This window comes from Dipodomys merriami, unplaced genomic scaffold (assembly GCF_024711535.1).
Source record: "Dipodomys merriami isolate MVZ:Mamm:240054 unplaced genomic scaffold, mDipMer1.0.p SCAF_172, whole genome shotgun sequence".
Lineage (NCBI taxonomy): Eukaryota > Metazoa > Chordata > Mammalia > Rodentia > Heteromyidae > Dipodomys > Dipodomys merriami.
The window spans coordinates 928590-954022 of NW_027203071.1; the positions used below are offsets into that span (position 1 = coordinate 928590).

General features: G+C 40.0%; 2 protein-coding genes across 2 annotated transcripts in view; both read left to right on the forward strand.

The window, feature by feature from the left end:
• CUNH1orf141 (chromosome unknown C1orf141 homolog) overlaps positions 1-4179 on the forward strand; it is a 44159-nt gene extending 39980 nt beyond the window's left edge. Inside the window, exons 7-9 of the mRNA XM_070025750.1 lie at positions 213-279; positions 1040-1229; positions 3218-4179. Of these exons, the coding sequence (XP_069881851.1) occupies positions 213-279; positions 1040-1229; positions 3218-3811 (851 nt within the window). The 3' untranslated portion in view covers positions 3812-4179. The remainder of the gene's footprint in view (positions 1-212; positions 280-1039; positions 1230-3217) is intronic.
• A 17940-nt stretch (positions 4180-22119) lies between these two features.
• Slc35d1 (solute carrier family 35 member D1) overlaps positions 22120-25433 on the forward strand; it is a 45697-nt gene continuing 42383 nt past the window's right edge. The window contains exons 1-4 of the mRNA XM_070025770.1: positions 22120-22363; positions 23193-23226; positions 23328-23414; positions 24576-24643. Of these exons, the coding sequence (XP_069881871.1) occupies positions 22161-22363; positions 23193-23226; positions 23328-23414; positions 24576-24643 (392 nt within the window). The 5' untranslated portion in view covers positions 22120-22160. The remainder of the gene's footprint in view (positions 22364-23192; positions 23227-23327; positions 23415-24575; positions 24644-25433) is intronic.

Consider the following 25433-nt stretch of genomic DNA (forward strand, 5'->3'; position numbering starts at 1 on the left):
GATCACATTTATGTTTGATCTAACTTAGCCAAACAATAGAGAAAGTCTTGATATGTCTTCTCCGATTCTGTTTTTCTCAATTACAAAGTACCTTCTGAATATGCTATACTCAAGGCTTTTTCAAATGTTATTTAGGTTGTAAAATATTTTATATAAGACATTGTAAAAACCATAATACATGTGTCTTTTATGAAAATTTGCTATAATTCCAGCTCAAAATGAAAATGAAAAGAAGAAATCTTTGTATCCTGTTGACTTCAAAGAATCGGCAAATGAAAGGTGATTTACTTTTGAAATTTTTTAACTTATGTTTCTCTGTACTAGGGATGGAACTCGGGGCTTCGTGCAAATTGCACAAGTAACTCTACTATGTGAGTCACTCTTTCAGCCTTGCTGTCTTTGCTGTCAGTTGGGGAAAAGGAGAGGAGAAAGTGATGAGGAAAGGGTCCCTCACCTCTGGTCTCTGCCTTTGCTGTAGCAAGCCCTACACCTTGATGTTCTGTGACTGCTGACAGTCTATTTTCTCCAAACTTGGTCAGGGTCCACTCTCAAATCTTACTCTGAACCTCTCATTTCCTTTAGATAAGACTCTCATCTATGTCAGCCCTTTGCTCCAGGTCACCTCAATCCTGATGGACAAGGCTCTTGGCAAGCCTAGATATTCTATCTAACTCCCATGTGAATCATGGGAGACCTGGAATGCAAATGTCTTCTTGCATCCTCTTCACGAAACTGAAGCCATCCTCTGTTGGCATGAAGTTGTCCTGTAAACCTTCTCCCAGACTCTCAGCAAAAGATGGGGCCAATAGACCTCCGCCCTTGCTGTTCTCCTTCATCTGCACAGCGTAGTCCCTCCCCATACAGAAACAAAGGATGGTATGTTGTTGACCCTAGTGTTGTTTCTTCCCCCACTCTTGTTTTCTCCCCAAACTAGGCAGGAAGGATAATCCTATTCGTTTAAATGTTTGTGGGATAGGGATTAGTAGAGATATAATAAGTTCGTATATGAATGTTTCACTGAACTTGTGTTCATTTTCAGAAGATCATTTCCTCTACCAATAAACAATTTTAGAACAGGAGAAAATAGAACAATCAGGAATCGTCCATTACGTAAATATCATTCAGCAAAGAAGGAAGATTTGATCCCCTTGTGCATTGAAGATGAACTGAAAAACCCAAAGGCCAAGATAATCGACATTAGTACAACCAAAAGAGGAACATCTCAGATGGTAATAGCTACCATTATTTAGTAACCAATAATGCTACAGGACTCTGAAGGATAGAGAATAGATGGCTTAAAAGTCAGAAATCACCCCCAATCACAGCCTTAGACTGCTTGGTGGGGTTGGTCCCTGCCATTATCACAGGTCAAGCTCACAACTCTGTTGTTGGAGGAGTTACACTTTCTCCAGTCTGTCCGCCAGACTTCCACCAACTTGAGTGTTTTTCACAGTCCCTCCTGTTTCTAAAGTAAAAAGTCCTAACAGGCATATCTAGGTCCCATGCCTAGACCGTGACCCCGGCAAGGCTGCAAAAGATAGTTTCTGTCTCTATTAATGGGTACATAAACTTTAAGTGGAAAATTCCTTCAGGTGGTGGACAGATCAAAAATATGGCTAATGTCCACCACTGTGGCTAACTCTAAGTACTGTTGTCAACACCAGTGATTGAAAAGCTAATCTTGGGCTGGGAAGGTGGCTCAGGGGTAGAGCACTTGCCTTGCATACATGAGGCCCTGGGTTCAATTCCCCAGCACCACATAAGCAGAAAAAGCCATAAGTGGCACTTTGGCTCAAGTGGTAGAGTGTTAGCTTTGAGCTGAAGAGCTGAGACGTGCCCAGGCCCAGAGTTCAGGCCCCACGATCGACAAAAAAAAAAAAAAAAAAAGAAAGAAAGAAAGAAAGAAAGACCTCATCTCTTGTCATTGTTTTAGTAATCACAGGCATTAGCCTGCCTTTTATACTAAGAACACCATGTACAAGGAATAATATCTTTCTCCATGAATTATATGTTAAAAGAAAAAAATAACAATCACTGCGTTAAAATTTACAAACTAAATACCAATAATATGCATAATTGACCTTTAGAGTTAACTTTATCACCCAAAGGCAAGAAGTAAAGGTTGTGGGAACTAATACTGGAATTGTGAGGTTTGAAAAAGGAACAGATTTTGCTATGATTAAAATGGTCTGTGTTTGAGTTCATCTATCCTTTGACTATTTCATTCTATGAATACATATTAAGCTAGTAAGCAATATTTTTAAAAACTGTATGGGGGTTTAAACTTAGGTCTTTGCATAAAGAAACATAGGTCCCATGGTTTTTCTTATCTGCAATAACAAGTATATGTCTAAGACAAGCAGAAGAGGTCAAAAGCTATGTACATATGACTATATAAGCTGATGCTAAGTGAAATGAACTCCAAGACTCCAAGATAGAGACACAAGAGAGTTTACCTTTCTTGTTGTTCTTTTAATGTACTTATAATGTACTATGTAATTTTTGTTTGTTTCTTTGTACGTTCTTCCCCCATGGTATAACCCCTGTTGCCATTGTATTTGATTCCGGTGTCCTGCATCTTGTATATACATTTTTCTAATTTGGGGAGGGGAAGGGAAATAACAAAATGCTGAAATAAGGATACAGGATGACCCATTGTAATAATGAGATGTACAAGACACTATGTTGAAAATGAACTTTACAACTTAATGGGGGAGGGAGTTGGGGAGGGGGGGAGGGAAGGGATGGTAGAGGGAAAACAAAGGAGGAGGTAACAATGCTCCATAGGAAATGTACTCAATACCTTACTCATGTAACTGTAACCCCTCTGTACAGTATTTCTACAATAAAAAACATTAAAAAGAAACCTTGGAGGTTCCCTTGTAGTTAGATTTCGGGAGGAGACAGTACACTGTACCATTCTACAAACTAGTTGCCTTTGACAATAGCTTCATTTCCCTTTTCAAACCTTTATGAAATGTTTATTTCAACATATACCACTTTATTTGCAAAAGGATTTAAGAATACAAAATTATAAGTATGTAGTATACAAGTAGCCTGCTTTTATATATTTGAATGTATTATTGTCCATCTTAAATACCTTGATGTAAGTCATCGTTAGAGTATTTTACTATTTTAACTTCAGGTTTTAAAAAATATATGTAGCTTTCTTACCTTAATAGACTAATGACTAAATCTCTTTTTTAAAAACCCACAGGAACAAAGTGAAACACATCCCATGATTTTCCATGACTCAAGACATATACGAGCATTACTTTTGACAAGAAATAGATTTTCTTCCCATTTTAAGGAAAGAGAACATTTTTACCAATACAGAAGAACAAATTTTGTTTTAGAAAGAAATTGTGCCATCCTAAAATCTTTAATCAGAGAGCCATCTATTCCTGTCTGCAAACCCCAAAGTTCGTTGTCCACAGCAGAGAAAGGAGCTATAAAAGCTATAGCTACTGAAATGATCCACAGAGCTGTGCATGATAAACCAAAGATGCAAATTAGTAGTCAGGCTACTACTGTAAAACCTTGGAGTAAATTTCACAATTTATCACAGACCTTTTCCAACCTAACAAAGAAATTTGTGGGTTACTTTGATAAGACAATTATTCATGAAGGGAGTGCTGGAAGTGGAAAAGTAGAAGAAATAGCTTCCACAATGAGACCAATAAGCTCACCCAAAATCTATACCTCATCCATCAAATGTTACCCAAAGCATGAGAAAAATGTACTTGCAGTACATCGAATAGATAATCTAAGTCCTCTGGATGACTTGTTAACATCATCAAGGAAAATTTAAGTGGCTCACAAATACCACTTACACAGTAGTATCTGGGCAATAAGATCTCAGCAAGTAAGCAAGCACAAGCCAAGTGCCAAGATCAATAAAGAAATCCCTACCCAAATAGCAATGCTGTATTGCATGGTATATGAAACATAGAAATTATGGCCACAAGTCACCAATGGGATAAAAATCAATTATGTGCTAAAATTAAGAGATAATTATGAAGAGGAACTTGTTCATCTCCTACTATCTCTGTTAGACTGCCCAGTCATCATTAGTACTATAAGAAAGTTCTACTCATTACCAAAAATGGTATAAATTGATTGGACACTTGCTGTTGGAACCTAAATAACATGGACAATATTATTTTACAGCTGAATAGAAATAAAGCAAATGTACTATTAATTTAATGAATATTGAGTTACTTGATGTATCATCATTTTTGAGAATCATGGCAAAAGTACATGAAAATGTATGTGATTATAAAGGTCTTGTAAAATCTTGAGTCACTTTTTTTTAATCTGAGATGTTGAAACTTCAGTACTGTCTTGCCTTTTCCAAGTAGGACTTGAACTTTTTCTCAGTTGTTAAATAACTTAATAGAAACTTTAATAAGCGAAATCATTTTGAGGGCCTAGGTCTGGTTATGCACACCTGTAATTCTATTAATTTAGGAAGTAGAGATCAGGAGAATATCAGTTCAAAACCAGCTCCTGAAAAAGAAGCTAGTGGGACTCTATCTCAACAAACAAGCTAGGGGCCTTGTACACAATCCATCTACCTGTACCATGTACCTGGGATTACAGACATAAAAAAGGAATAGGTGTATGGTGTATGTGGTAGAGTACCTACCTATCAGGTATGAGGCTCTGAGTTCAAACTCTAATAATGAAGTAATAAATAATTTTAGTAGTATTATAAAATATTGAACAGTTTATAATATGCTGTTAAATTACAATTTCACTGTTTCTTACTAACTTCTCATTAACTCAAACAGTTTAAAAGCTAAATGCATCTTCTAAACAAGGTACCTTTCAAAGGTTCCCTTGTAGTTGGATTTCAGGAAGAGACACGGTTTATCAATGTTCTTCAATAAAGCCTAGTTATTAACAGCTTGCCTACATTGGATTCTGGGGTAATTTTCTTTGCTGTTCTCAAAACACATCTGATATCTCAAAAGGCAGTGAGAAAATAAATTCACAGGTATATTTAAACTTGTGCTTTATGAAAAAGCAGTATTTCTATAGTTGTCATAATTTTAGGAGAAAAGTAAGCAAGCAAAGAATTTTTTACTCCTGATATTTAGTTCTTGAGGAAAAGCAGGTAGGTTGAGAAGCCTTTAGAGGCATAGAAGTCTTTCCCAACTTCCAAGAATGAGGTCAGGTGGCTCAGGTTTGGAGGAGGCAGGAAGAAACACTTATTTTTTCTTTTTTCTGGTTACTAGCTGTATAGGTGGAAAAGCTGCAATAGCTCAGCTATGAGTCATTAAGAAAACAACTAACAGTCCCTTTTCAGCCAATCACCAGCAGCCAGGCCACCCCTCCATACCTATATTAGGCAAATCTCATCACACCATTCCCCAGTAAGTCAGATGTCTTGTGCTGTAGCTAATTAGGCGATTTCTCTGCCTCACTTCCACATTCTGCTTATGAAAAAGCTCTCTGCTCCTACTATTTCTCTTTTGTTGTTTTCTAGCTATTATTTTGAGAATTTTTCCTCAAACTTTCACTGTAAAGCATTAGAGATCTAACAAGAGTCTTTGTTAGATCAGAAGAGAAAATAGACTCCCTGACACTCAGCATAAGAATAGTAAGTGTGGGCCTTAGAACAGAGCAAATGGAACCTGGACAAATAATGTATGATATCTAAATCTCAGTTCATTGTATCTTCACCTCAAGATGGAAGCAACAGTACCTCATTATAGTATGATTTTCTAGGATTAAACAATGCCTAGTTTTTTTGGGTTTTTTGGTTTTTGTGTTTGTTTTTGGCAGTCGTGGGAACTCTGAGCCTGGGCGCTGTTCCTTAGCTCTTCAGCTCAAGGATAGTGTTCTACTGTGTAAGCCACAGTGCCACTTCCAGTTTTCTAAGGGGTTTTTTGGAGATAAGAGTCTCAAGGACTTTCCTGCCCAGGCTAGCTTTGAACAGCACTCCTCAGATTTCAGCCTCCAGTGTAGCTAGGATTACAGGCGTGAGCCACTGACGCTGGGAAATGCCTATTATTTTGAGCATTGTAACTTCAAAAAAGATTCCCTATCTGTAGCCAACAGTTCTTTAAGGTGGCGTTTTTCTCTTTCTTTTGCCATTCCAGTACTGGGGCTGGAACTGAGGGCCCAGGTGCTGTCTCTGAGCTTTTGTGCTCAAGACTTGGCACTCTACCACTTGAGACTCAGTTCCACTTCCATCTTTTGGGTGGTTAATTGGAAATGAGAGTCTCATGGATTTCCCTGCCTGGGGTGGCTTCAAGCTGCGATCCTCAAATCTCAGCCTCTTGAGTAGGATTACAGGCATGAGTCACCTGTGGCCTAGCTCAAGGCTGTTCTTAATATAAGTTTCTTGAAAGAGGTCTTCAATAACTGATCTCTCCAATTTTATCCAAATGAAATGTTAAGCTTAACTATTCAAACTTTAGCCTATAAAAGGCCAACAAAGTGAAGTCTTCATTTTTGGCCTTTTTTATCTGGTGCTTTATCCTTTTGAAGGCACTTCAACTTGGCTGATGGTTCTCCATTAAAGCAGTGGCAGAGCTGAGAGAAGAGCTGAGAAGGTAGCAATTTGAACCCAACACCTTCTCTACTCATAACTCTAATCGTTTCCTAAACAACCAGTTGCTGGGGTCATCAAGAAATGGGATCAAGGTAGGGATTTGATTTCTATTCTGTGGCTGAGGATTGAGCATGGTCATGAAGACCAGTCTGCATCACAAGCAATGATGGAGATTGTACTATGCTCATGGATGTAATCCCTGTGTAGCAACCTCCCAGGGCACAGAATCATCTGCTGAATAGTTTGAGAGGTCTGTTGGAAAATACTCAGCACAAACTGTCCGACTAAACCTAGCTTCTACTAAACCCACCCGAGCTATTGCGTTGGACCCAATAGCAAAACCCAACCAAGTTAGATTTCTATGATGAGTGCATCTAACTCTTAGTCAACCCATTAATTAATAAAAAGTAGGATGTCAAAACTAGTTTGAAGAAGCATTTGAAGACAGACAGACAGTCAAGGCAGCCCTAAGAATGCTCCAATGAATACACTAATAAATACCATCTTAGCTAATACTCTGTAGAATAAAAAATAAAGGGGGGTTGGTAATATAGCTCAGTGAAAGAGCATTTGCCTGGCAACTGCAAGGCCCTGAGCGTGGTCCTCAGCTCTGCAAAAGAAAGGAAGGAAGAAAAAGAAGAAAGAAACTTTAAGGTTGTATATTCTCTACTGGAGGGAAATCACCATATGTGTACAGAAGTTTTCCTGCACATTAAATTCTTCTAAACAGCCAAAGCTTCACATCTCCATAGACTTAATCTACAAGGCATGCACCTGACATGTCCCATCACTCCAAATGGCAGGACATGCAGTAATCATCTTTCTTATTTGAAAGTGCAGATAAACTGTGACACATTTCCACCTGGAAGCCATTCAGAAAATACCAGAGACAGCTCATTTATAAGAGTTTGGTGCCCAGAGTTGGATTACAGGTGTGGTATGAGACAAAGGGTATTTTATTTCAGTCCTCAAAGGGAAAATTAAAACCAATTATTATTAAAGCTGAGGGGATCATATTAACCGTAAATCCGATTTGCTGCCTATTTTACTCTAAAGAAAGCTTTAATTATATCTGTATAGCAGTAGCAGTGACATAAGAAAGGGACTGGTCAGTTTGCAGTAGTAGATCCTAAGGTGGCATTTCATTTGTCAACACACGTTTTAAAAGACAAATAGTTCATTTGATCCAAATAATACACTTTTGGGTAAACATTAAGTTTAGAATCAGTATATGGGCTATCCATTTCAGGTATGAATTACACACTAGTGACTAGTTGGTTAATTCATGCCAGAGAAGGTAGTTCTATTTCATTCTTTTTTTTTAACCCTTGCATCTTTACTATTTTTCTCTTTTCTTTCCGCATTGTGCTAAGGGCTCAGACGTAAATAGGACCTTGAAATTTTTCTAGAGTCGTCTGAGACTGTTCTGTGATGACAGAAAGGCTCTGTATTTGTGCTGTTCACACGTGACTATTAAACACCTAAAATGTTTCCATGGTAGGGGTTCTTGAGCTCAGCCCTATGGATAATTACATGTTATTGATGGCATTGTAAGGAAAATACAGCTATCAAGCTGAGGAGGTCATCTGATTAACTTCAATTCAAGGGCAGAAAGTACAGAAAGTAGAAAGGCTGTAAAGTGCCATATGCTATGTGCCTGAAGTAGTCTAAGACCAGTAGGTAGGTCGCCATGACTAGTGTCTAGTGAGGGGGACTAGAATGGGATAGAGGGGGAGACTGCACAGGTAGCAAGAGACCAAATCATATAAAACCCTATAGATATGCATGATAGCGCACACCTATAATTCCAGCACTGGAAAAGAAGATCATGAGTTTGGGGCCTCCCTGAGTTATATGGCAAGACTCTGCCTTAAAAAATTAATTGGCTAGCCGGGCGCTGGTGGCTCACGCCTGTAATCCTAGCTACTCAGGAGGCTGAGATCTGAGGATCGAGGTTCAAAGCCAGCCCGGGCAGGAGAGACCGTGAGACTCTATCTCAAATAAACCACCAGAAAACCGGAAGTGGCGCTGTAGCTCAAGTGGTAGAGTGCTTGCCTTGAGCTGAAGAGCTGAAGGGCAGCGCCCAGGCCCAGAGTTCAAGCCCCACGACCGACAAAAAAAAAAAAAAAAATTAATTGGCTAATTAAAATTAAGCCTTGAAGGCTCTGCATTTTGTCTGGCATAAAATGGGAAGTGTCGAAATGGTTTCAGGAGTGACAGATGACTTATTTTTAAAAATAATAACTCATTTTTAAAAATAAGCACACTGTGTATATATACAACATGGATCAAGAAAATGTGGTATATATACACAATGGAATTCTATGCCTCCATCAGAAAGAATGACATTTCCCCATTTGTTAGGAAATGGAAAAACTTGGAAAAAATTATATTAAGTGAAGTAAGCCAGGCCCAAAGAAACATAGGTCCCATGGTTTCTCTTATTTGCAATATCTAGTATATGTATGAGTCAAGCGGAAAAGGTCAGATAATGTGATGTTAGGAAAATGAACCCTTAGATATGTATTTTAACGTTTTTTTCTTTCATGCATGTGTTTCTAATGCATTTATAAGATTATTTCTTTGTTGCTTTGTATGTCCCTCCCCCACAGTATAACCCCTGCTTTCACTATATTTGATGTCAGTATAACTTGTGGAGGAGATGGGGAAAAACAAGTCGTTTAAGGATACAGGTGGACCTGTTGCAACAATGAGAAGTACAAGTTGTCATGTTGAAAATGAGCTTTACAACGTCGGTGCTGTGGTGGGGGTGGGGGTGGGGGGGTGGAAAGGGGAGGAGTGGGGGGGAGGGGGGAGGCTGGGAAGGGAAGTGAAGGGTAAACAAAGAAGGAGGTTGCAATGTTTGGTAAGAAATGTATGCATTATCCTGCCCATGTAATTGTAACCCCTCTGTACAATATGTTCACAAATAAAATAAAATAAAATAATAAAAAAAAAAGCACACTTTGTGTGCTATGTGGAGAAGAATTGATGGAGACAAATGAACTGGAGAATTGAAGATAGAAGCAAAATATTGCAAAGATAATTTCAATATTTCAGCCAGAAAAGTCTTAAACTACTGTGACCATAGAAGAAGTACTAAATATGGGAATGAGATTATCTTTTAAAGGAAGAATTGATATGGTTTGCTAAAAGGTAGATGTGATCTGTGAGGAAGAAAAGTAAAAGGTTTTTGGAATAAGCAAATAGGATAGAGTTTTATCACCTGGGTTGGGAAAGACAGTTTTGGAAAATCTTTCTCAGGTTTATAGTGAGTAGGCAGAGGAAAGAAAGACTTTTTCAAAAATCTTCATGCACCATTGAACCTTTTAAAGTACAGAATCTACATTGTGTGCTCTCAGCACATTCCAATGGCAACCATCTAAAATAAAAGGTAGCCTGTGAGTGTTGGCCTAAATATGAGCACTGGAGAAAAGACAACAGCCAGAGGCTAGTAAAAGAATATCTCAGTAAGTCAATTAACTCGTGTGCCTCTTAAAGAGCATGTAGTTAGGGAAGAGCTCACTGATGATTGTCTAGCTTACATGAGAGTTGAGGAATTGGCCAAAGGTAGGAGATGAAGACCATAAAAATGAGAGATTAATATACACATAAAGCGGATCTCTGATTGGTGCAGAGATCTATAAGTGAGAGAATGTGTTTGACGAACTGACAAATGGGAAGTATGAGTGCACAGGGGAAGCCAAAGTAAAGGTCTGTGAAATAAAGCAGGAAGATTTTATAACTAGATCTGCAGTTTTACAAAATCACTGTGGCTGAGGGAACAGTGAGGTAGCCTGAAAACTAGCTATGATATTGTAGGGTCTTAGATAAGGAGATGGAAATGGCATTGGGTTTTGACTTGGGGTCTTACATAGGATAGTGAGGAGAGAGGCCATGAAAATGACCACTGAGATACACTGGGTCACATCTGAGCCTACAGTGACAGCCAAAGGGTGCTCTCTTCCTAAGTCTGCACCTCACACCTATGGCGATCCTTCTCTGAACTCGGAGGTTCTACTGCCAGATGAGCAGCTGCCCTCCTTTCTTTCCTTCCTTCCTCTCTCCCTCCCTTCCTCTCTTCATTCTTTTCCTTTTATCTTTCTTTGTGGTACTCAGATTTGAACTCAGGAACTTTAAATTTGCTAGGTAAGCACTCTATACTATTTGAGCCATATTCCAGCCCTTTTAGACTTAGCAGTTCTTTTTTATTTTTTACTTTTTTTATTGTGAAAATACCATACAGAGGGGTTACAATTACGTGGGCAAGATAATGAGTACATTTCTTATCAAGCATGTTGCCTCCTCCTTTGTTTCCCCTTCCCATCCCTTCCCATCTCCTCCTCTCCCCCCTCAACAACTTCTTTTGAAAGCTGTTTCTTATTGGTTAGAATGAACATCTTGTGGATTCTTGTAGCCTTGCTTTATTTATTCCCCAAATAATTCAGAACATTTTTTTCCTACTTGTCTTTTCTTTAAGCTCTATTTTTCTAAATGTTTTGCTATCAGTTTTCTTCTTTTTAAATCTTTTCTCCCCTCCCTGAAAGACTTAATCATTAACACAAACAACTATGAAGCCTACACTTGAATGTAGAACTCTAAAAGGCATGCACATTAACCAATCAGAAGGAAAGTCCAACCTTTCAGAGTAGAAATTCACAGGAAATAAAGTTAGACTATTGAGTTCCGGGAAGATGGCGGAGGAGAAGCTGGAATCTGAACAAGCTCTCGCATAGAAAGCAGTTTTAGAGTTCCAGTGAACAGTCCTAAGCCAGAGAATCACACCAAGTGTGCCATCACAGGACAGAGAGTTAGACAAGAGAGGGGAAGCCAAGGCAAAAAGACACATCCGAGCGCCTGCCAGCAGCCACGGCGGTGGCGGCGGCAGGGTCGCGGCGGAGCCCGCAGTCCGGGCCATAACTGAGCGCTCACACAGAATGTCCGGGATGAAGGAGCCAGACGCAGCGGGCGAGCGGATTCTACTCAACACCAGCAAGAACCCACAAGGAGCGGACATCTTCATCCTGCAGTTCGCAGACCAGAGACGACCCAGGATCCAAGACTCGACGTGAGTAGAAGCCCGACGTCCTCACTCCTTCTCAGGGAGCAGAGGAGGGAAGGCCACCCCTCCCCCCCCAGCACAGGTGATCTCCATCTTGGATACCGACAAAGCTCGGAGGAGCTGCCAGCTCCAACCCAGGCCTTGGAATAAAACGAGTCATTTAGCAGGTCACAAGAACTTAATGGCGAAGTGACCTGCCAGACTCGGCTCCATCCAGGGAAAAGTCACCCAGCTCAGGCACCAGCCATTGGAGTGGCTTTCCTCACTGGGTAACCAGAGCTAGAGGCTGCCCCTCCCTCTAGCAGCCTCCACAATCAATTGAAAAACAGAAACCCTGAGAACGGCTCCAGGCTGGGCTCTGTGTTAGCCCCAGGAAAAAGCTACTGATTGTTGAAAGGCCTCAACCCTACCCAGAACCTAGCCTCACCACTGCATCCCCCTCTTTTGTGATTCTCAAAGCAGATCACCCTCCCAGTAAACTAATCTGGGAGGGGGATCTCAAAATCTTGGGTAAAGCAGAGCATTTTTCTGCCTGTTCGAACAAACTGACTTAAGAAACCAATCAAGCCACAGGACCTCAAGCTGACCAAAGACTCCAACAAGAGGCTGGTTATAGACAAAAGGGAGATACAGGATTCTTCCCACCCCTCCCAAAAAAAAATCAAAAAAAAATCAAAGATTTTTTTTTCTTCCTCTTCTTTTCTTTTTTTTTCTTTTTTTCTTTTTTTTGGTACCTTATATATATATAAATTTTTTTCCTTTTCTAAAAATTTTATTAATCTTTAATCTTTGCCTTTTTTGAAAAAATAATTGTTTTCCAGTAACTTTTTTTTCCTCTTATAATTTTTATTTTAGGAACACATGAATGTGCGTTTTCCTTTCTTTTCTTGTCTTCTTTCTCTTTTTCTTTCTTTCTTAACTATCTTTTTGTTTTTTTTGTCTAGCTCTACTGAACTTCTGATCTTTTTTCTCCCTTTCTAATCCTTTTCACCTTTTCTTCTCTTTTGATCTTCTGTATGTGACTTAACTCTTGTCCTGTACATCCTCAGATAAACCCGTAGTTAACTAGTAGACCCTATCCCCCATTGTGTACACACTTAATCCACAAATTTATTACTCAATTCAAAACCTCTGAGACTTAAATTCCTTAATAGCAGTACTACCTCTTTATACCTATATAATATTTTAAGCATTTTTTTAAGTTTTTCACTTCTCCTCTATGTCCCTACCCTTCTATTAATATACTCACATTCCTCTCTAAATAGATGGTCTGTTAATCTCCATAATAATATTAATTTTTACGTTTCTATTTTTTTCTTGTCTCTTTTCATTTCCCTTTCCCATTCTTCTTTTTTTCTCTCTCTCTACATGCATCCTACCCAACCTATTTCCTGCATTGGGATTAGGACATAGTTAACTCTCCCTGTGCCTCCCCACACCAATCTATTCCTATTTTCTACCCACATCTCTCCCTAACCCTAATAATTTCTGGTTTTCCAAATTCTTCTCTGCGGTTCGAAGCCCATTAACATATAGTTGTTTGATGTTGAATAGATGTATCTGTTGAACTAGATTGTATCTGTAGACTATTGACTGTACAAATGCAAACTTTGATTGATGGTTGCCTTAAGATAGTGTTCTAGCACAAAACTGGTGCTATTTTCATCTCAAATGGGCAGAGTAAGCCAAAAAAACACTAGAAAAATGGCAAATCTGGATATCTCAAGTCCCAATCTTGATAATCAGGGGTCAGAACAGATAATGAATAATCCAGAGGAGAGTTCCCAAATAGCTCTACAATCACTGCTGGCAAACATGATAAATGAGAAGTTTGACAATGTACAAAGGACTCTGTATGAGCGTGAAAGGGAGAGAGAGGAGGCATCCCAAAAGCTTATACAGGAATATCATAAGCGTGAGGAAGCTACTCAAAAACTGATACAGGATTTGCGTGAACAACTTGAGAATACTCAAAGAGAAAGGGAGGAATGGCGTGAGCAGGCTGAGAACACTCAAAGAGAACTGCAGGAATCCCACGAACGAGAGGAAAGAGAACTACAGGAATCCCATGAAAGGGAAGAAGCTAATCAAAGAGTAATACAGGAATTGAGAGACCAGGTAGAGAATACACAAAGATCACTAAAGGCATTCATGGAATCCATTAACAAAGAGCTGAAGGAAGTTAGGGAGACCACAAAGGGAATGCTGAATGGAACCCAACAGAAGAAATGGGAGTCCAAAGAAACCATAACCAATCAACTAAGTGATTTGAGAACAAACACTGAACACCAAATTAAGGAAGTAAAGAAATTCATACAAGACCTAAAACAGAGCTTCAACAAAGAACTTGAAGCCATCAAAGCTGACCAACTAGAAGGAAAAGAGTTAAAAAACAAAGTAGAGAGTCTTGACAGCAGGTTAGACCATGCAGAAGATCGAATCTCAGGGATTGAAGACAGCCTAGATATTATAGAGAAAGAACATACAACCATCCAAGACAAGTCCAAGAAATATGATAGATCTATCCAACACCTGGAAGACACCATCAGAAGGCCTAATCTAAGGATAATGGGTGTAGAGGAGCACCTAGAAACAGAAGTTAATGGTCTAGGAAATTTGTTTAACAGGATCCTAGCAGAGAACTTCCCAAACATACAAAAAGATAGGCCTATTCAGTTACAAGAAGCTTTTAGAACCCCAAATAGACCAGACCAGAATAGGAAATCCCACCGTCACATTATAATCCACACAGGATCAACTCAGAACAAGGAAAAGATCCTTAAAGCTGTCAGGGACAAAAGGGTAATCACCTATAAAGGGAAACCAATTAGAATCACCTCAGATTTCTCAGCAGAGACAATCAAAGCAAGAAGAGCCTGGAATGATGTATGCCATGCCCTAAAAACAAACAACTATCAACCAAGAATACTGTACCCAGCTAAACTCTCCTTCATAACTGAAGGCCAAATAAAAACCTTCCATAGCAAAGAAAAATTGAAACAATACATCTCCACCAAACCAGCCCTACAAAAGATTCTTAAAGATGTCCTACACATAGAAAACCAACAAGACCGTAACAAAGGCCAAGAAACTGCACCCAAACTGAGAATCCAAGAACCATAGGAAGAACTCAGTTTTTGCAGTCCCCAAGAAGGTGGATAACATGGCAGGAACTCCCAAATACCTCTCAGTCCTATCTCTTAACGTTAACGGACTGAACTCTCCAATTAAGTGACATAGACTGTCTAGTTGGATTAAAAAACAAGACCCTTCTATCTGCTGCCTGCAGGAGTCACATCTTGCCCATAAAAACAAACACATTTTCAAAGTTAAAGGCTGGAACAAAATCTACCAAGCAAATGGCCCCCATAAACAGGCGGGAGTTGCAATCCTAATATCGGATAAAATAGACTTCAAATTAAAATTCGTGAGAAGAGATAAAGAAGGTCGCTACATACTAATTAAAGGATCTCTCCTTCAGGAGGATATTACAATTCTAAATATCTATTCGCCAAACAATGGAACACCCAAAATTATCAAAGAAACACTACTTTCCCTCAAATCCCATATAGATCCAAAGACATTAATTGTTGGGGATTTTAACACACCACTCTCCCCACTAGATAGATCAACTCGGCAAAAACTCAACAGAGAAACCGCAGATCTAAACAACTGCATAGATCAACTAGACTTAACAGACATCTACCGAACATTTCACCCAGCAGCATCAGAATACACGTTTTTCTCAGCAGCACATGGAACGTTTTCTAAAATAGACCACATTTTAGGCCACAAAGCAAACTTGTCTAAACTCAGAAACATTGAAGTTATACCTTGCATTCTCTCTGACCACAAGGGAATAAAATTAGAACTCAACACCAAAAGCCACCAAAGAAAGTCCGGTATCACATGGAGGCTAAACAACACACTGCTGAACCAAGAGTGGGTCATGGAAGAGATTAGAAAGGAAATTCAAATGTTCATGCTATTCAACAAAAATGAACACACAAATTACCAGCTCCTCTGGGACACAGCAAAGGCAGTACTCAGAGGCAAGTTTATAGCTCTGAGCTCCTACATCAACAAATTGGAGAGATCTGAAACTAGCAATTTAATGACACATCTAAACCTCCTTGAAAAAGAGCAGCAAGATAAACCCCAATCCAGTAGACGGAAAGAAATAATCAAAATTAAATCAGAATTAAATGAATTAGAATCCAAAAAAACTATAGAAAGAATCAACAAAACAAAGAGTTGGTTCTTCAAAAAACTTAACAAAATTGACAGACCCTTAGCAAATCTTATCAGAAAAAGAAGAGAACACACCCAAATTAATAAACTCAGAGATGAGAATGGAAACATCACCACAGAAACAACCAAGATTCAGAACATTATAAGGGAATACTTCTCAAAACTTTATGCTAATAAGTTTGAGAACCTGACAGAAATGGACCTCTTCCTAGCAAATATTGACATGCCAAAACTAAACCAAGATGAGTTAAACTATCTTAACAGGCCCATATCAAGCACTGAAATAGAAACAGCAATAAGAGACCTCCCAGCTAAGAAAAGTCCAGGACCAGATGGTTTTACAGCGGAATTTTACAAGGCCTTCAAAGCAGAGCTCACACCAATACTCCTCCAACTCTTCAATGAAATTGAAAGAGAAAGCTCACTACCGAACACATTCTATGAAGCCATAACCCTCATCCCAAAACCAGGCAGGGACTCATCAAAGAAAGAGAACTATAGACCCATTTCTTTGATGAACATTGATGCAAAACTTCTCAACAAAATTTTGGCCAATCGACTTCAACAATTCATCCAAAAAATCATACACCACGATCAAACAGGATTCATTTCAGGGATGCAAAGCTGGTTCAATATAGGCAAATCAATTAATATTATTCATCACATCAACAGGAGCAAGAATAAGAACCACATGGTTATCTCAATAGATGCAGAAAAAGCATTTCACAAGATCCAACACCCCTTCATGATGAAGGTTTTGGAAAAATTAGGAATCCATGGAACATTCCTCAATACAATAAAGGCTGTATATGACAAACCTACAGCCAGCATTATACTCAATGGTGAAAAACTAAAGCCATTTCCTCTTAACTCAGGAACAAGACAAGGATGCCCACTCTCTCCACTTCTCTTCAATCTAGTATTAGAATGCCTAGCTACAGCAATAAGACAAGATGCAGACATAAAGGGGATCCAAATAGGGAAAGAAGAAATAAAACTCTCCCTCTTTGCAGATGACATGATCTTGTACTTAAAGAATCCCATAGACTCCACTCCCAAATTACTCAAGCTGATTCAAAACTTTGGAAAAGTAGTAGGTTATAAAATTAACGCCCAAAAATCAATGTCTTTTCTGTATGCCAACAATGAGAAAAGTGTGGCTGAAATTAGGAAAGCAACTCCATTTGTAATAGCCCCACAAAAAATAAAATACCTAGGAATTAACTTAACTAAAGAAGTGAAGGACCTCTATGATGAAAACTTTAAAATCTTGAAAAAGGAAATCAACACAGAACTAAAAAGATGGCAAAGCCTCCCTTGCTCCTGGATTGGAAAGATTAACATCGTGAATATGGCAATACTTCCCAAGGCTATCTACAAATTCAACGCAATACCTATCAAAATTCCAACCTCATTCTTCAAGGAAATAGAAGAGGCAATCCAAAAATTCATATAGAACAATAAAAGACCCCGAATAGCAAAAACGCTCCTCAATGGAAAGAACACTGCTGGAGGAATATCAATACCAAATTTCAAACTCTACTATAAAGCCATAGTAATCAAAACAGCTTGGTATTGGCATAAGAACAGACCTCAGGACCAATGGAATAGAATTGAAAACCCAGAAATGAACCTACAGACCTATAGCCATCTAATCTTCGATAAGGGAGCTAAAACAATAGAATGGAAGAAAGACAGCCTCTTCAGTAAATGGTGCTGGCAAAATTGGTTAACTACTTGTAGAAAACTAAAGCTAGATCCTTATATATCACCCTGCACCAGAATCAACTCCAAATGGATCAAAGACCTCGGAGTTAAAACAGACACTCTGAAAACATTACAGGATGGAATAGGAGAAACCCTAGGTCTCCTTGGCTCAGGCCGAAATTTTTTGAATAGAGACCCGGAAACACAACAAATCAAAGAAAGGTTGGACAAATGGGATTGCATAAAGTTGCAGAGCTTCTGCAGGGCAAATGACATAGCTAGCAAGATCAATAGAAAGCCCACGGATTGGGAGAAGATCTTTACTAGCCATACAACGGACAAGGGTCTCATATCTAAAATATACTTGGAACTCAAAAAATTAAACCCCCCAACAACAAATCCTCAAAGAAACAACTGCCCAATAAATAAGTGGGCGAAAGAGAAACTTCTCTGAAGAAGAAAGAAGGATGGCCAATAGACACATGAAGAAATGTTCAACATCCCTAGCCATAAAAGAAATGCAAATCAAAACAACATTGAGATATCACCTCACCCCAGTTAGAGCGGCAAAAATCAAGAACTCTAACAACAACAGATGCTGGAGGGGATGTGGACAGAAAGGAACCTTACTTCATTGTTGGTGGGAATGTAAACTTGTTCAACCACTTTGGAAAGCAGTATGGAGGTTCCTCAAAAGACTTCACATAGAACTCCCCTATGACCCAGCAATCCCACTTTTGGGCATTTACCCAAATGTTTACAAACAAGACCACACTAAAGCTACCAGCACAACAATGTTTATTGCAGCATTATTTACCATAGCTAAGAAATGGAACCAACCCAGATGCCCCTCAGTAGATGAATGGATCAAGAAAATGTGGTATATATACACAATGGAATTCTATGCCTCCATCAGAAAGAATGACATTTCCCCATTTGTTAGGAAATGGAAAAACTTGGAAAAAATTATATTAAGTGAAGTAAGCCAGGCCCAAAGAAACATAGGTCCCATGGTTTCCCTTATTTGCAATATCTAGTATATGCATGAGTCAAGCGGAAAAGGTCAGATAATGTGATGTCAGGAAAATGAACCCTGAGATATGTATTTTAATGTTTTTTTCTTTCATGCATGTGTTTCTAATGCATTTATAAGATTATCTCTTTGTTGCTTTGTATGTCCCTCCCCCACAGTATAACCCCTGCTTTCACTATATTTGATATCAGTATAACTTGAGGAGGAGATGGGGAAAAACCAGTTGTTTAAGGATACAGGTGGACCTGTTGCAACAATGAGAAGTACAAGTTGTCATGTCCAAAACGAACTTTACAACGTCGGTGCGGGGGGGTGGGGTGGGGATGCGGGGGAAGGAGAAGGATTGGGATTGGGGGGGAGGGGGGAGGCTGGGAAGGGATGTGAAGGGTAAACAAAGGAGGAGGCTGCAATGCTTGGTAAGAAATGTACGCATTATCCTGCCCATGTAATTGTAACCCCTCTGTACAGTATGTTCACAAATAAAATTTAAAAAAAATTTAAAAGCACACATACACACACACACAAAAAAAGTTAGACTATTGAATACTAGTAAGTAGTCCTGTCTGTAAAACAGACTTTTTCTTGAGCTATTGCCTTACAATCCAATTTGTCTCTAAGACAAATTTCCAGTTATATGCTATTGTATTAAAAAAAATTCCAAGGCCTGTTTAATGTAAAAATCTACAAATTTATGAGTAATTGGCCAATATTGATTAGGCTTGACTCACACTTTTTATCATATAAGTAGTTTACTGGTCAGTCATGTGGTGTCTGTCTGGTCTAGGATGGCCTCTGGCTTAATTTATTTCTCATAGACCTAGCAGTTCTAGTGCTAGGATGTTATTAAATTTTTTCTTGCCCCCTCTGGTCTTAAAGCATGACCTTACTATTTGTATCTCCCAAGTAGCTGGGTTTACAGGCATGTGCTACCATTTCTAGCCCAAAGATATTTCAGTAGTAATTCTACAGCAAGCTGTAAAATATTTACTAACTCATAAAGATGACTTTTCCAAATAGATCAGATTTATACCTTAATGAAAGCATTTAATGTAGTCTTTGCAATCTTGTATAGCTTTTTAGGTATAGCTTTTTTTAAGGTGGTTTTACAATTTAATGCATACAATTTCTTATATAGATTTCTATGATTAATATTAATAATAGGCCTGGTCCTTAAGTCTATTAACAATTACTGAACACTCTAAGTACCTATAATATGGGAAGGAGACAAAACATCAAATCTTCATAGGGCCAAGTAATCCTCCCCCCCCCCCCCAACCTAAATACAAATACCTGACTCCATTAGACTTCATGGCATTTTATTGGAGACCCAAAGCAACCCAATCATTGCCAATGTTGAGAAAATCCAACGTTTTTGGCCTGTGGTGCTTCTTAACAAATATTTGTTAATAGATAATGTTGTCATGCTGAGAAAAACTACAGTGGTTGCCTGGATTCACACTCTTGGGAGATTTATTTTCATTTTTTATAATTGTAATTGATTTATTACGCAAATTTGTATGTGGTATACATATCTCCACAGGGTAGAATTTAAATTAGTAGCTCATTTCTTAATTTTTTTTCCCTCATTGTTGCCATCTGGCTGTGTAAAACAGTTTCATTTTCATGCAGTGTTGATGGGACTATAACATTTAAACAACTGCTTTGGAAGATCAAGCTGTTGATTCTATTAATTAAAAAGACGCAGTCTCTGATTAATTTTATATTGTTTCTAGAAAAGTCTACCCACATAAAGTTGATGAGACAAGGATGGTTTATAAACTGAAAAACGGGTGGTAGCCTAAATATCCTTAGGAATGGTTACATATTATGCATCCAAAGATAGAATTACTCTGCAGTTTTAAAGAGAATAAGGTGAGTGTATAGGTTACTTTAGAAAGACTTTCAAGGAATAATAACAGGAAACAGAAAGGTTGAACAATAATGACTATGATCATTGTTACAGCCAACAGTGGGTATTGTATATACATTACTCTGAATTAGGGTAGGGAAGGGGAACAAAGTGGTGAAACAAAGGACAAAGGAGGAACCAATGCAAGTTATACTCACAAGACAATATGTTGGAAATGATCTGTACAACTTGAGGGGGGCCTGGTGGAGGGGAAGGGAAAGTGGAGAAAAATGAGGGAGGGGGTAACAAGTTCAACAAGAAATGTACTCACTACCTTACTTATGTAACTGTAACCCCTCTGTATATCACTTTGAAAATAAAATTAAAAAAAAGAATTTACCACTTACTGAATCATTTTATTGTTGCCAAACTTTATGAGGTGGGTATTATTGCTGTAGATATATTCCTATTATATATACATAAATTCATATATTATATAACATACATGTAATAATAAATGACATAATACCTCTTATAGCTAATATTATAATTACAAATAATATTGTTATAGGTATTACATATATTAGATAATATTATATATTACAAAATATAACATGTATAATAACTAACATGTAATATGTTTTATATATTACAGGTATATATTATATAATATATAATATATTTATATATGTTAATATGTAATTGTTTTATATATTACAGGCATATATTAGATATTATGTAATATAAAACAAGCTCTGTGCTAGCTTTACATCATACAGATGGAGAGATCCAGGTTCAGAGAGGTCATCTAATTGTCTCAAGAGTACAGAGCTAGCGAGGGAAGATATTTCAAGAAACCCAAGAATTAAAACTCAACACCTGGCACTAGTTTGCCAGTTCCCTAAACAGTTTGATAGTCTTGCTACTTTTCTGTATATGCTAACATTATTATTTTTTGCCCAACATTATTATTATTCGCTGAGAAAGGATTGTTTTCGGAGACCAGAAAGTATGACCAGCCTGAGCACTGCAGAATGAGTATTTGTTGAGTGTGGATTGTTGAGGCACACCGTATACTTTTAGAGGACCTAGAGTCCACTGAGCATTCAGAACGAGTCTAAACGCACTTTCTCACCCTTATGTCCTCAGAGGGAGAGGCAGGATCTGCACCCTGGTGGAGGCAGTTATCTGGGGCAGAAGGCCTCCAGTTCCCAGGCAGGGCTCCCCGACCCAAGGTGAGCGCCCCCAGAGGAGACCAGACACACACGCTTGCGCATGCGCGGCGCGGCCGCGTCTCCGGGCCTCCGCCGGGGCGCTCCAGTGTCCCCCAGTTTGGTCTCTCTCGGCTTCTCCTCCAGCACCCCGGCCCGCCGTTCCCATCCCCGCCCCGCAACCCCCCTCCCCCGCCCCTTTTCCAGATCTTCTCTAACCCCTGCCGAGGCCAACTTGGGGCGGCTCCTCCCCAGTGAACCCCGCGTTGCACAATGCGGGAGCAAAGTCCCCGAGGGTGTGAACCCCGAAGTTCCTGCCCCTGGGCGGGGACAGGCAGCGGCCTTGCGGGGAGCCGGGGGCGCGATCGCAGCCGGAGAAGCCGCAAGTGCCCGCGCCGCCCGCTCGCCGCGCTCAGCCCGCGGCCCCCACGCCGCCCCCCGCCCCCCGCGCCCGGGCCCGCGCCGCCGCCGCCGCCGCCGCCGCCATGGCGGAAGTCCACAGACGTCAGCAGGCCCGGGTGAAAGGAGAAGCCCCCGCCGAGTCCTCCGCACACCGCGATGCGGAGCCGCTGGGGATGGCGCCGGCCGAAACGCTGACGCTCTTCCTGAAGCTGCTGGCCGCCGGCTTCTACGGCGTGAGCTCCTTCCTCATCGTGGTGGTGAACAAGAGCGTGCTCACCAACTACAGGTGCGGGCGGCGGGAGGCCGCGGGCGGGGACGCCGGGCGGGCGGGCGGGCGGGCGGCGGGGCGGCGCCGCTCCGCGGACTTCGGCCGCCCGAGTTGGTAGCGGAGCCGAGTGGGGCGGTGCGGGCGGCGGGGCGCGGGGCGCGGGGCGCGGGCCGTGGCCGGGGTCGGGGTCCCGGCGCGCCGTGCCGTGCAGGCGGAGCCGGTCTGGGCGCGCAGCGAAGTTGCTCCGGGACTTGGTGTCCCCCGGCGCATCCCTGCACGGAGGAGGAGAGAGCGGGGTGCTGCGTGCGGGGCTTCGGGGACCCCCGAGCTGCTGACAGCCTCCGGGGACCCCCGTTACCACTGTGGCTGTCACCGGGACTCGGGGCACGTGTGTGTGTGTGTGTGTGTGTGTGTGTGTGTGTGTGTGTGTGTGAGAGAGAGAGAGAGAGAGAGAGAGAGAGAGAGAGAGAGAGAGAGAGAGAGAGAGAGAGAGAGAGAGAGACTTTTCCTTTTTTCCTTTTTGTAGATTAAAGGTGTGAACTCGTTGGAAGAGATGTAGAAATCTGTCTTACCTTCCGTTTCTGGAAGCTGAGTGAAATTGTACATAGCAGACAAGACGAGGCAAGTGGCCAGCCCCCCAGGCTACAGAAACCGGCGGGGCTGGCTGACTTTAGAAACGCTGGTTTTAAAAAAAAATACACGGCTTTTATTTAAATAAAAGAAGGGCATTATTGGGGAACCAAAATGTGTTTTTAAGTTGAATTCACTGTGTCATGTGGCATTTCCTGACCTTGTTTTTTTTTCTTTTTACCCTCCCTCCTTCCCCTCTTCTTTACCCCTTTTGTAGATTTCCCTCCTCGCTCTGTGTTGGACTTGGCCAGGTTAGTTGGAATCCTTGGCATTCCTTGGTTGGTGTAGTCAGAACCTCTGTGTGTGTCTTTCTGTGTGGAACAGTGCATCTGTGTGTGTTCTCTGTTTACAGATGGTGGCCACAGTAGCGGTTCTCTGGGTGGGAAAGGCACTCAGAATAGTCAAGTTTCCTGACTTTGACAGAAATGTACCTCGAAAGGTAAAAAAAAAAGAATAAAAGTCACATTTTATTTTATGAAAAAGTCATTCTGTATTTGTATCAGTGCCTTGCATACTTAAAAATTGCAGCTTTGACATCCCCTCCCAGTCTAGAGTACATGCAGTGAAACTAAAGAATAAATGCAGTAATATATGTTAGCGGTCCCACCTCTCTTTAAAATTAAGAAAGAAATAGGTTAGGGGCATGACTTCAGTGGTACAGCACTTGCTTAGCAAATGACCCAAGTCCAAAGGGTTCAAATCCCAAAGCTGCTAGGAACCTCCCCCCTCCCCAAACAGTACCTAAAAACCACATCACACCAAACCAGACTAAAACAGAGGGAAAGAAGGAATGAAAGAAGAAGACAAAAGTAGGAATCTCCTATCTGTGTATGTTTGTGTGTCTGTTTTCTTTTTTTTTTTTTTTGGTGCAGTTCCTGGGGTTTGAACTTAGAGTCTGGGGACTGTCTCTGAGCTTTCTTGCTCAAGGCAAGTGCTCTATTACTTGAGCCACAGCTCCACTTCTGGCTTTTTGGTAGTTTATTGGAGATTTATGGACTTTCCTTCCCAGGCTGGCTTCAGACCATGAAGATCTTCGATCTTAGCCTCCATGTTCAGATCTCAGTCTCCTGATTTGCTAGGATTACAGGTGTGAGCCACCAGTGCCAGCCTATCCCCATTTAAGTTGATTCTCATTTGTTGGGATTACAGCGGTTTTGCAGTTTCTGTGATTCATATACTCTAGCTAGTGTATCCTGCATTCATTATTGCTTGGGTTTATTTCTTTTCATATTCTTCTGTCTGCCTCTTCTTGACTCCACATATAGATGAAATTCTTTTCCTTTTTCTGCTGACTTGAGAGCCAAAGACCTTGCATTATATTTTAAAGCAAATAATATTTCTGCCCCCACATCAGTCGATCATATTCATATTCCTGTTTCTCTTCTTTCCTGTCTTTATCCCAATTTCTGCTAGTTGTGCTGTGTATCATAGAATAGTTATGTTGGGGTGTTTCATGGGCATCAGAATTGTTTATGAGAAGTAATCTTACATTTCAAGTGGAAAGAATTTGGTCATATAAACAAAACTGTTTCTGTTTGAAAGGACTTTGTTTTAGCTGTCTTTATTATTGAGTTGTGTTATCCCTTTTTAAATTTTCTAGACGTTTCCACTACCTCTACTATATTTTGGGAACCAAATCACGGGACTGTTCAGCACAAAGAAACTGAAGTATGGATAACTTTATTTTACTAGTGAGGTTAATATAATGTATTCTGAAAATTGTACATGAATGTCAAAAATTTCATTTATTACTAATACTGAAAAAACAAAAAAGGACCATAAAGCTTCTATTACTAAAGAATGAAGGTTGCACCAAGGTTTTAGCTTCAGCCTTTTTGTTTGAAGAGAAAGAGTACCTTTTTTTTTGTTTTGTTTTTGTTTTGTTACCTCCTCTTGTTTTGATATTGTAAGTGATAAAATGTAGAATGCTGTAAGAGATTTTTCTTTATTTTCTAGACCTTTAGTAGTGAAACATTTCAGGTTTGGAATTTCAGCTCACATATGGTTTATAAATACTGTATTGCAGGCAAATCCCACACACCATAATCAGTGGATGGACATAGGACTTTCACAGTTTCTCGTAGCATGAAGTGATTAGAATCAGATTGGGATGCTGGTCTATGTAGGATGATTGTGTTATCCGTGAGTGTGTTACTGCAGGCCGCACATTCACTTCTGCTAAGTGGCAGCTCTGTTACTTACCCTCCAGTCACCTGGCTTCTTATGATGGAGTGTGTGACATGAAATAAAACCACACCAAGAGGAAGACAGTTCAACAGAAATCCAAGCTTCATGCTTCCACATGAGCTGAACAAAACCCTAGAATATTGGTAGATTATAAATAGTAAGGAGATCTCTGAGTATCAGAGGCAAAGCATTTGTTGTTTTCTCCTTTAAAAGAAAACAAAACAAAACATAAAAACCAAACAAACAAAGTGTGACCAGTGCTGTCTGTGGG